This window comes from Alligator mississippiensis, chromosome 15 (genome assembly GCF_030867095.1).
Source record: "Alligator mississippiensis isolate rAllMis1 chromosome 15, rAllMis1, whole genome shotgun sequence".
NCBI lineage: Eukaryota > Metazoa > Chordata > Crocodylia > Alligatoridae > Alligator > Alligator mississippiensis.
This window is the reverse complement of record NC_081838.1, coordinates 17,994,346-18,004,513: the sequence shown is the minus strand read 5'-3', so window position 1 is coordinate 18,004,513 and position 10,168 is coordinate 17,994,346. Positions and strand designations below refer to the sequence as shown.

General features: G+C 57.9%; 1 protein-coding gene across 1 annotated transcript; it reads right to left on the bottom strand.

Annotated features, from left to right (window-relative positions):
- Positions 1-5,429: 5,429 nt before the first annotated feature.
- On the bottom strand, positions 5,430-8,212 carry LOC102558322 (heat shock 70 kDa protein II). The gene has a single exon (XM_006266479.4). It carries the CDS (start codon positions 8,074-8,076, stop codon positions 6,160-6,162), a length of 1,917 nt encoding a protein of 638 aa, XP_006266541.3. The 5' UTR covers positions 8,077-8,212; the 3' UTR covers positions 5,430-6,159.
- Between the last annotated feature and the right edge of the window lie 1,956 nt (positions 8,213-10,168).

Sequence of the window (10,168 nt, the reverse complement as noted above, 5' to 3'; positions counted from 1 at the left end):
TGGACGCCTGGGCTCCACATCCAGTTACGGGAGGGAAGAAGGGTGCAGCGGGTTAAGCAGATGATTGCAATCCAGGACACCTAGGTTCCCCTTTCAGCTCTGGAAGATGGTCCTTCCCTCCCATGAAAGTGCATGGCACCCTCGGCCCTGGAAAAGTGAACCCACGGTGACCCCCGGAGCCGTGAGTCAGAGGGGGCTTGCGCAGCCCACCTGCTCCTTCGCCGCCCCTCGGCCACTTCCCATCAGCCCAAATCCATCACCTGAGTCACTCGCATTGGACACCGCAGCTTCTTCCATTTGAGACAGGTCGTTGAGCGGCACTAGGCTGCCTTTCTCCAGAGCTCAGCACCAAGCGGTCCCCTCTGCTCCCACAGCGAAGCTGAGAATTAAGAGGCAGCTGTGTCCACACAGGGCCAGAAAGAGGCACAGCTGTGTGCAGACAAGGAGATTTTGGGGGTGGCTTTCTCATGGGAGTGCTTGTTTTTTGACGTGCCAGAGGTATAGCAGTTCTGCAAAGCAGCTCACATCACCCTAAGACTGCAGCCTAAAAGGATTGGTCCACCCTCTGCTAAAATGCAGCCAGCTCTGGGTGGGATACCCTCTGCTAAAATGCAGCCAGCTCTGGGGTGAGTTTCCACGAGGGTGGCTCCCCAGGTGTCATGATGCAGCTGGGCACAAGAGCTGCCACGCAGCCACGTGCAAGGTGGGATCTGGAAGCGCTTTGTGCAGATATTGCATCTCCCAACACAGCCACCTCCAGGGCAGAAGGCAATGGCAGAGACCGCTTGTGAGATACGTCCACCTTTGGGCAGCCGAGAAGTGATCAGCTCTTCAGTTTGCAAACGGCTGGCAGGAACATGCCGAATCCTGCCCTCCCTAGTGAAAAAGGGTCACAGTGATAGTGAGCACCAGTGCATGCGGGGCAGTCAGAATCATGCACTGGGCACAGACTAGTCGCACAGGCCCAGTTTCTCTCCCCTGGATACGTTTGGCTCTGCTCAGATGTGAATATGGAAAGGGGAAGAGGAGCCCTGTGCTGCAAGGGAGGGCCGTAGGGGGGCCTTTGACTTGGTGGGGAGCAGAGCTGCTCCCAGCAAAGCCAGAGAGGAGCTCCCAAGGGGGCTGCCAGACATGCAGCCACAGCAGTGCAGCCCAGCCCTGCCCCAGCATCTCATGGGGTCACAACCTGCACAGGTTATGTTTAAATTGGCTCAGAGCTCTGGACCATCCCAAGAGGGGCAACAGAGATGTAGGCAATGTGAAAAGCAGCCTAAAATCCTCCCTCATCACTCAGAACTCTGTGGGCATCACACAAGTCACCATGTATCCCTCTCTGCTACCTGGCTACTAATGCCCCTGGTCCCCTCTCTGCTACCTGGCTGCAGCAGCATGGGGCAGACAAGTGCAGCACAGGCTGGTTCCCAGAAGGGCTCCAGGTGGCACTTCTTGGTCCTGGACCACAGCACTTTTAGGACTCAGTGAGCGCATTAATGCGCATTAGACTAATTTAATGCACATTACGAGTGTGTGTCTACATGTGCATGCCCTTTACGTGCATTAAAAATGGTGAAATTAAGCTAATCAGGTTAGAAATTAGGCAAATGCAGGTATCAAATTTAGGCGTGATTAGTTAAAGTGTTTTAATCCACGTGTTGACATGACCCAGCTCTAACTTGAGTGCCGGGTCTGCCCAGCCACTAGGAGCACATGGCTGGGCTGCAGGGGCTTGGCACTACCTTCAGTGCCAAGTGCACTAACTTTAGTGCCAAGTCCCTGCATGTGTAGACACCTGCCAAAAACCACTTAATGCACATTAGCTTAAGGTGCATTAAATTTAGTCTCACTTAAATGCATATGTAGATGGGCCCAGTGGGCTCCTACTTGTCTCTCCTCTGGTGTTTACCTCTCACTGCAGGCAGGCAGCTGGGTGAGGGAGGGGGGTGCCTTGTCCAGTAGCGTTGTGGGAATGGGCCGCGGGGGAAGCAGTGCCTACAGCTTCACAGCAGTGAGGTCACTCCCTTGCACATGCACCTACCCCTATCCCTCCATAGTGGTGAGCTCGCTCCCGTGCACATATATCACCCCCTGCGCCCTTGCACGCATGGTCACACATCTGCACAAGCTGCGTTCACATCCAGGGTTTTGATGCCCTCTCAGTCCCACCCAAGACCCTGCATCTTTGCAATCAAGCGGGGCTGGAGTAGGCACCCTGGGAGGCCCCGGAGGGTGAGGGGGTGGAAGAAAGCTGCATCTGGGCCAGGCCTCGGCAGGGAAGGTGTTAACGGCCGGCTCCCAGCTGCCATATTCCCTCCGGCAGCAGTGATCAATGGAGCGGTGACCTCGCCTTGACCTTCACTTTGTGCTGGATCCTGATCTGAGCCAGGCCCAAGGCCGGGGTGGGGGGGTACGGCAGAGAGAGGCAGGGGCCAGAGACACTCACGCTCCAGCATCCTCTCAGTTCTCTTAAGCACGGGCCTCCCCCTCTCCTCCCCATCACCCCACATCCAGCTGGCACGACAGCCCTGGGCCTGGGCAAAACCTTGCACACAGGCCACGTGCTGCCCACACATACATGACCATGTGTGTGTGCCCCTCCGGCGTGCGGGAGCATGTCAGTGCCTTTGCTTCTGACCCTAGAAGCAGGGCAGCATGTGGGGAAACTGAGGCACGGGGTGTCCCAGAGCAGGGCAGCGGCAGAGGTGGCTTCAGCACCCTAGCTGTCCCCAGTCTGAGCCCATCCTGAAGCTCTGTTGAGCTGGGGGGCAGCATATCATCCCTCCATGCAACTCAAGAGGCAGAGGAGGGGGAACTTCGGAGGGTCCCGAGGGTGGAGCTGGCTGGGGGCAGGATTCGGGGCGGTTGGGGGGAGGATCTTGCTGCTTGAACCGCAGGGAAAGGTGAGCTCATTCATTATCAGCGCCGGGGATTTTATTTATTCGCCTATGACTAGCTGTTGTTTTGCAGCTATAAATTATCGCCGGCATAAAAACCACTTGAAGAGTGAACACCAAGACTACAAATTAGCAGCAAATTTTTGTGATCCGCAGCAGCATTGGAAGAGTTCTTTAAAATGCCATTCTGTCTGGCATAATTGTATAGTAGGTATTTCCATTCAAGCAGCGAAAACGCCTCCTGAAAATATGAAGACTTTGTAAAATCTAATTGACAAGGAGAATAATAAGGGTTCAATGCCAAGCTGTTAGAGAGGGGAGGATTAGACAGGGGGCTTCTTCAGAGGGGTAGATTGAGGCACAAAGGGAACAATCACATGCCGGCATTTTACCACATAAACTACAATAAGGCTGAACTGAGGATGAATACAGAAAAGGGGGAGAGAGGAAAGAGATAGAAGGAGAGAGAGAAAGAGAGGGAGAACAAGTGTGGCCAGACGGGGTGGTAGAGAGAGGGATGGATAGACAGAGAGCTGGAGAGAAAAGACAGAGAGTATTATAGATAGATAGATAGATAGATAGATAGATAGATAGATAGATAGATAGATAGATAGATAGATAGATAGATAGATAGATATCAGAGTGAAAGACAGAGTACAAGAAAGTGAAAGCAGAAGCAGGAGAGGGAGTGAAAGGCTGGAGGGAAGAGTCCCTTTTCCCAGTGCGTTCAGGTGGTTTGGGAGCCTGGCTTTGCAGGGACTCAGCTTTACATTTCACCAGAAACCTTGGGATTGTGCAAGTTTGGGGCAGAAACGAAGAACTTTGACATGTCCCGCTGTGAAAGTGCCCATGTCGCTTTGTCTCCATTGAGCTCCATTGAGGCCCGGTCCAGCCCCGACGATGCAGCGCGACGCACTGGACCAATCACAGCCTGTGTTCTGCGTTTGAAAGGCTGGATTTCCACGAGACAGCATTTTCCAGTCTCAAATTTGCTGCTGGCTCTACTTGGGAGCCTAAATCCCATTGACTGGCCTCAGGGCTCCTAAGTGCCTAAGTCACTTGTGCACAGTTGACTGGATCTTCTCAACCAGCAGGTCCAAACACCCTGGATCTGAAGGCCCGGGACACCCGGAGGAATTCTCCCATCGACCTCCTTCGCTCTGAGACATCGGTCACGTGGATCATGGTAGCGCCTTGGAGCCCCATCCCGGACCTGGACACCCAGGTGCAAGGGGCTGTACAACCCCTGCTCAGGGCTCCCAGGCCAGGGCCTCACCCACAGACTCCCTTTCTTCCCGCTTATAAGGCACCACTTCTCTTCCACCCCACCCTGGGCCAGTCTCCCACTGGGGTGCATGCTGATTTACACCCCCAGCCTGGCTCCCTCCCACACCACTCCCTAGGTCCTCTCCCTGGGGGGTTGCATTTGGCCCCTGGTTCAGCTGAAAAGGACAGAGCCAAAGGCAAAGCCTCCTTTTCCCCCAGCCTGAGGATCTCTAATAAGCTTAATTCCCTGTTGACTCAACAGCATGCATGGGTGATCTCAAGGCAGCTCAGCCCTTCTCCCGGGCTTCCTGTCTGGAGGGCTCCCCTCTGCCTGGCTGGGCTGGGGAGGGGGCTGTGAAAGAGCCTGTTAACCCCGCCGGACAGGAAATCCCCTGGCCTTTCTGTTTGTGTTGGAGATGAGAAAATCCCTTTTTCTTCTCCCTGCTTGACACCCATGTCCAGCCCCTGCAGGGCAAGAGGCTACAGAGGAAGGAGGAAGAAGGCACCTGCTGGAGCTGGGGGCTGGGCTTGGAGTCTGGGGTGGAGAGTTGTGGAGGGGTGGGGGGGACGGAGCTGCAGGGGTGAATTGGGGCCTAGGGAGGAGTGTCCGGTGGCCCTGGGTTTGGGGAGATGGGGGGGGGGGGGGGTCGGTCGATGCCCATCTCTGCTACAGACTCCCTTTGTGGCCTTGGGTGCATCACTTAGCCCCCTTCTAGCTCACATCTAACAGGGCTAATGGGTGCACAGTTTCTTAATGTGGTTAAAGGTACGTGGTGGAAAGTTTATGCTAGATGCTGTGTGTATATATAACTATATATACTTCAAAAAACCTCTAACAGGGCTAACAGCACAGCCTGATTGCACAAGGGGAGGCAGGGCCCAGTTGCTGGGGACAGACAGGCACCACCAAGGATCCTGGGGCTCAAGCTGTGGGAGGAAATTAGGGGCCTGAAGATACTGAGGCTCTGTAGGGCCCCTGCCTCTGCTACTGACTTCCCAACCAGCCTTGACCAAGTTGCTCTGTGGCATTATCATCATCACAGTGCCACATGGGAGCCTTGTGGCACCTGGCGCTGTATGAGCAGACAGCAAAGCAGGGCTGGCAGCCTCTGTTTCCCCACTTGCCGCCCAAGGGCTGTGGTGGATCCCAGTGCAAGTGGGATCCACCACAGTGGATCCACCGCCCCGGGCAGGGCCGGGCCAGGCCGTCTTGGCCAGAGCTCTCCGGAGAGATCCATTTTCTGCCCTGTGCCCCCCTGTCCAAACCCTCCCTCTTCCCATATCAATTAGTGGATCACAGGGCTTCAGCGCTCGGCGACTCCCCGGTTTCTGGCCAAGGGAGGGTGATGGGTTAAGTTGTTGCCTGCCTTTAGCAGAAAGCACTGGCCAGGCTTCAGCCCAGTGGTTCCTGCTTCCCCAGCCTCAGCAAGGTGAGCCAGGCTGGAGACGACGGGTGGGAGGAGGTAGCTTATCCCGGGCATCTGGGTTTCACCCTCCCTGCTTGAAGGCAGCCAGCTCTGGGGTGGAACATGGCAGGCATTAACTGAGCAAAGGCAGGTGAGCATTAAGCTCACAGGCAGGTCCCATCCAGGCCCATTTCTGGCCCCTGCTCACATGAGAGGCTTCTAGACATGGCTATTCTTCCTCTGGGCTCCTCTCCCCCTCTCAAGCCTTTGCTGCCTTTCCACGGACAGTTCATGCCCAAACACCCGCAGGGAAGGAGGGGATTGTCTCCTGAAGAAGGCACAAGCCCTGGGGTCTAGTAGCACTTCCAAGGGGAAGTGTTATTGAGTGGGTAGAGCAGAAGCTGGGAGTCTGCACCCCTGGGGTCTATGTCCCCGTCTGCCACCAACTCACGGCTTCACCTTGGCCAAATCACTCCCCCCATCTCCGGGCTCCAGCTTCCCTTCCCATAGCAGCGGCACTAAAATAGGAGGCCACACAGCTGGGATCCATTTCTCCTTTTAATGGGCTCTGAAGCAGGGGGCAGAGCTGGGTCTCCTCAATCCAGGTGTTCCCTGAGCTCCTCCCTAGCAGCCGCCCCCTCCTGCTCCTCTGGCTCCAGCCTGGGCTCCCCTCCCGGGTTCAGTGTGGAGAAGGCTGAATCCCAGGCTTCTTCCAGCTCCCTCCGCCGCTCCTCGTACTCCTCCTTCTGAGCCAGCGGGCTCCCCTCCAGCCACGAGGCCGTCTCCTCGCACAGAGCCAGCACCCTCTTCTTGGCTCGCACGTCCACCCCATGCCCGCCCTCGGCCGCCCGCTTCAGCTGCAGCGCGCACGACTCCAGGGAGTTCATGGCTTCAACGGCCTCCTGCTGCACCCGGTCCTGGGCCTTGCATTCCTCGGCCTCCTGCACCATCCTCTGGACCTCCTCGCGGTCCAGCCGGCCCTGGGTGTCGGCGATGGTGAGCTGGCTGGTGTTGCCTGTGCAGGTGTCCCTGGCGGAGACGGTGAGGACACTGTTGGCGTCGATGGAGAAGGTGACCTCCACCACGGGCTCACCACGGGGCGCCGGGGGAAGGCCACTGAGGAAGAAAGTGCCCAGCAAGTGGTTGTTCTTGCTCAGGGGACGCTCCCCTTCGTACACCTCAAACACCACCGTGTCCTGGTCGTCCTCGGCCGTGGTGAAGCCCATGGTCTCCTTGGTGGGCACTGGGGAATTGCGCCGGATCACGGTGGCCATCACGCCACCCACCGTGTCGATGCCCAGGGACAGCGGGGTCACGTCCAGAAGCAGCAGGTTCTGCAGGCCCCGGGTGCGGTGGCCGGTCAAGACAGCTGCCTGCACAGCCGCGCCGTAAGCCACCGCCTCGTCAGGGTTGATGCCCTTGCTGGGCTCCCGCCCGCTGAAGAAGCCTTCCAGCAGCGCCTGCACCTTGGGGATGCGGGTGGAGCCGCCCACCAGCACCATGGCATGGATCTGGTCCGTGGTGAGGCGGGCATCTTGCAGCGCCTGCTGCAAGGGCTTCAGGGTGGCTTGGAAGAGGTCGGAGCAGAGGTCCTCAAAGCGGGCCCGGGTGAGGGTGGTGTAGAAGTCCAGCCCCTTGTAGAGGGAGTCGATGGAGATGGTGGCGGTGGTACCGGAGGAGAGCGTGCGCTTGGCTCTTTCACAAGCCGACCGGAGCCTCTGCAAGGCTTTCTTGTCCTGGCTGAGGTCCTCCTTGTGCTTCCTCCTGAATTCCCGCACCAAATGCTCCACCAGCCGGCTGTCAAAGTCCTCCCCGCCCAGGTGGGTATCCCCAGCCGTGGCCTTCACCTCGAAGATGCCGTCTTCCACTCGCAGGACAGACACATCGAAGGTGCCACCCCCCAGGTCGAAGACGAGCATGTGGTGCGCCTCACCCCCTGGGCTCCCGGTCTCCAGCCCATAGGCAATGGCAGCCGCCGTGGGTTCGTTGAGGATCTTGAGGACGTGGAGGCCAGCGATGGTGCCCGCGTCGATGGTGGCGCGGCGCTGGGCATCGTTGAAGTAGGCCGGCACGGTGATGACGGCTTGGGTGACCGGGCGGCCGAGGTAGGCTTCGGCCGTCTGCTTCATCTTGGCCAGCACCATGGCAGAGATCTCCTCCGGATAGAAATCCCGCTCCTTCCCTTTGTGGGACACCCGCACCTTCAGCTTCCCCTCCTCGTTCACCACCCGGAAAGGCCAGTGCTTCATGTCTGCCTGCACCCCCGGCTCCTCGAAGCGCCGGCCCAGCAGCCGCTTGGCGTCGAAGACGGTGTTGTGGGGGTTGAGGGCAGCTTGGCTCTTGGCAGGATCCCCGACCAGGCGCTCGGTGGCCGTGAAGGCCACGTAGCTGGGGGTGGTGCGGTTGCCTTGGTCGTTGGCAATGATCTCCACCTTGCCGTGCTGGCAGATGCCGACGCAGGAGTAGGTGGTGCCCAGGTCAATGCCCACGGCGGGTGTCTCGGCCCTTGGCATGGTCGGTGCCGGCGATGTTGGCAAATGAGAGAGATATCAAGCTGCAGCCATGAGCTGGGTCCTGGCCCGGCTCCTCTGCCCCTGCCCTCAGGGGCTGGTCCCCACCTCTGGGCCTTTGTAAGGGCCCCCCTGCCCTCACCATAGCGCGGGTCACAATGGGGCCGAGACAACACCAGTTTACACTGCTGCTGGGCCCATGGATGGTGGCAATACCTGGCTCAGATGCCAGTTGCTTTGGGGCCGGGGTATTTCCAGGAAGGGCATAGGGCATGAGACAAATCTGTCTGGATTGGGGCCGCTAGAAGGGGAAGAGATGACCACAGCTCCTGGCTGTTATGGGAGGGATGTCATCCTTACGAAACCCCCAATCATTTAGGCTGCCTATGCCGATGGGATGTAGAGCAGGTCACTCGCAGGCCTGCTGCCTTCTAGCTGGGGAAACTGAGGCACGGGGGAATGCTGGGCTCCCTTCAGTGGATTTCACTGCCGGCAGTTTCAAGGGAAGGTGGCACCTTCCCGACCCTGTCTATTCCCTTTCTCTGTTTCCATTGCCTCCCATGCCACGGTATCAGCAATAAAGCCCCAGCTCCGGGAGTCCTGTGATTGTAGGAAAGGCTGGGTCTGCTTTTGAAGGGGAAACGCAGCGAGACGTGGTCCCTGCCAGCTATGAAATGGCGAAGAGCCGGTTTTCATCTCGCCTGCAGCCCATTTGGGGTGGCTCTGCCTCCCCGATCCCCACCCAGAGGCTTCCCAGAGCAGAGCTGCAAGCAAGGAGGAGGCTGGGATGGAGGGAGGGGGTTCCCAAACCTTCCTCTCCCCCAGCAGTGAATGAGGAAACTCCAGTTCCAGCCACTCTCATTAAAACCCTCTTCTTTCTCCTTTGATCTCTCTCAACCTTCACTGGGTCACTGGTGAGTTAAGAGACATATTAACTCTCACATGCCCACGCTTCGGGGCGGAGGCGGGGGGAGAACTAGGGTGGGTGGCTGGTGTTAAAAGGAAACTGTTGACGATGGGGGAAAAGAAAAAGCCCCCTTTTTCTCCATGCCCCCCCAGCCAACACAGATGACAGCCCCCCCCCCACCTCTTTCTCAACATGGATCACATTAAAACCCCGAGACCTGGTCAGGTTGGAGAAGGAAAAAGGATACTACAGCTTTACAGTAGCGTGAACTATAGAGCCACTGTTTCGGCAGTGACCCCAGGGGTCAAAGGTGAAGGGTTTCCCAGGAGTGTCTTTGATGAGAGCCATCTTTGATGAGAAAGGAACCTCTATACAGATGTCCCATAATTACCATGAGAATGTGTAACACATGGTAGCGAAACGCAGCCCCGAAAGGGAGGTTTAATGGAATGTAATTAAAACGGGCCTGCGCTGAGTTCTCTCCCTCGCTCCCCGTTAACCTTTTCGGGGCTGGGTGCATGACAAGCGTCGCAGAGAATAGCGCTCCCTCCCTCCCCCCAGCACCGCCAACAAGGACCGGACGGGTCCCAGGCTCCCCCGCGGCCCCGTGCCGCGTGCTAACGCCTCCCCTCGGAGCTGGGCTGGTCCTGGCCCCACCTCCCGTGACCCCTTCCCTGCTTTCCCGGGGCTTTTGCCTAGGCTGGAGGGGCTCTCGGGAGGCTGTCGGGATAGGGGGTGTTTGCAGGGTAGTGGGGGAAGGAGAAATGGGACCTCTCTTGCCTCTAGGGGTCGGAGCAGTGCTGGATTCGCACCCGGGGTCTGTGCCATGGTCAGCGGTCCCTTCTCCTCCCATCCGGCCCTTCCTGAGCGTACAAGGCAGCCTGGCAATGCTGCATGGTGGAGGGATCGGAGCTCCCTTCTCACCCCTGGCAGGGGATCCTATAGCGCCTGGTAGCAGGGCTGTGGGTATGTGGAAGAAGCCTGCTCGGCCTCTTACTTGGGGGATACACAGGCACTGAATTCATCCCCTTTTCCAACCTGCCCTCTCCTTGCTTTGTGTGGGGATACTGGGAGGTTCAGGACCCTCCTTTTCCTTATCTTCGACTTCCTTCCAGCCTCTCTGGCCCCATCTGACGAAGTCTTGCTCCTTGCCAGGCTAATATATCTGTAATCTGCCTTTGATACACT

Coding starts and splice junctions, on each gene's coding strand:
- LOC102558322 (XM_006266479.4), bottom strand. CDS start 8,076: ATGCCAAGGGCCGAGACACCCGCCGTGGGCATTGACCTGGGCACCACC.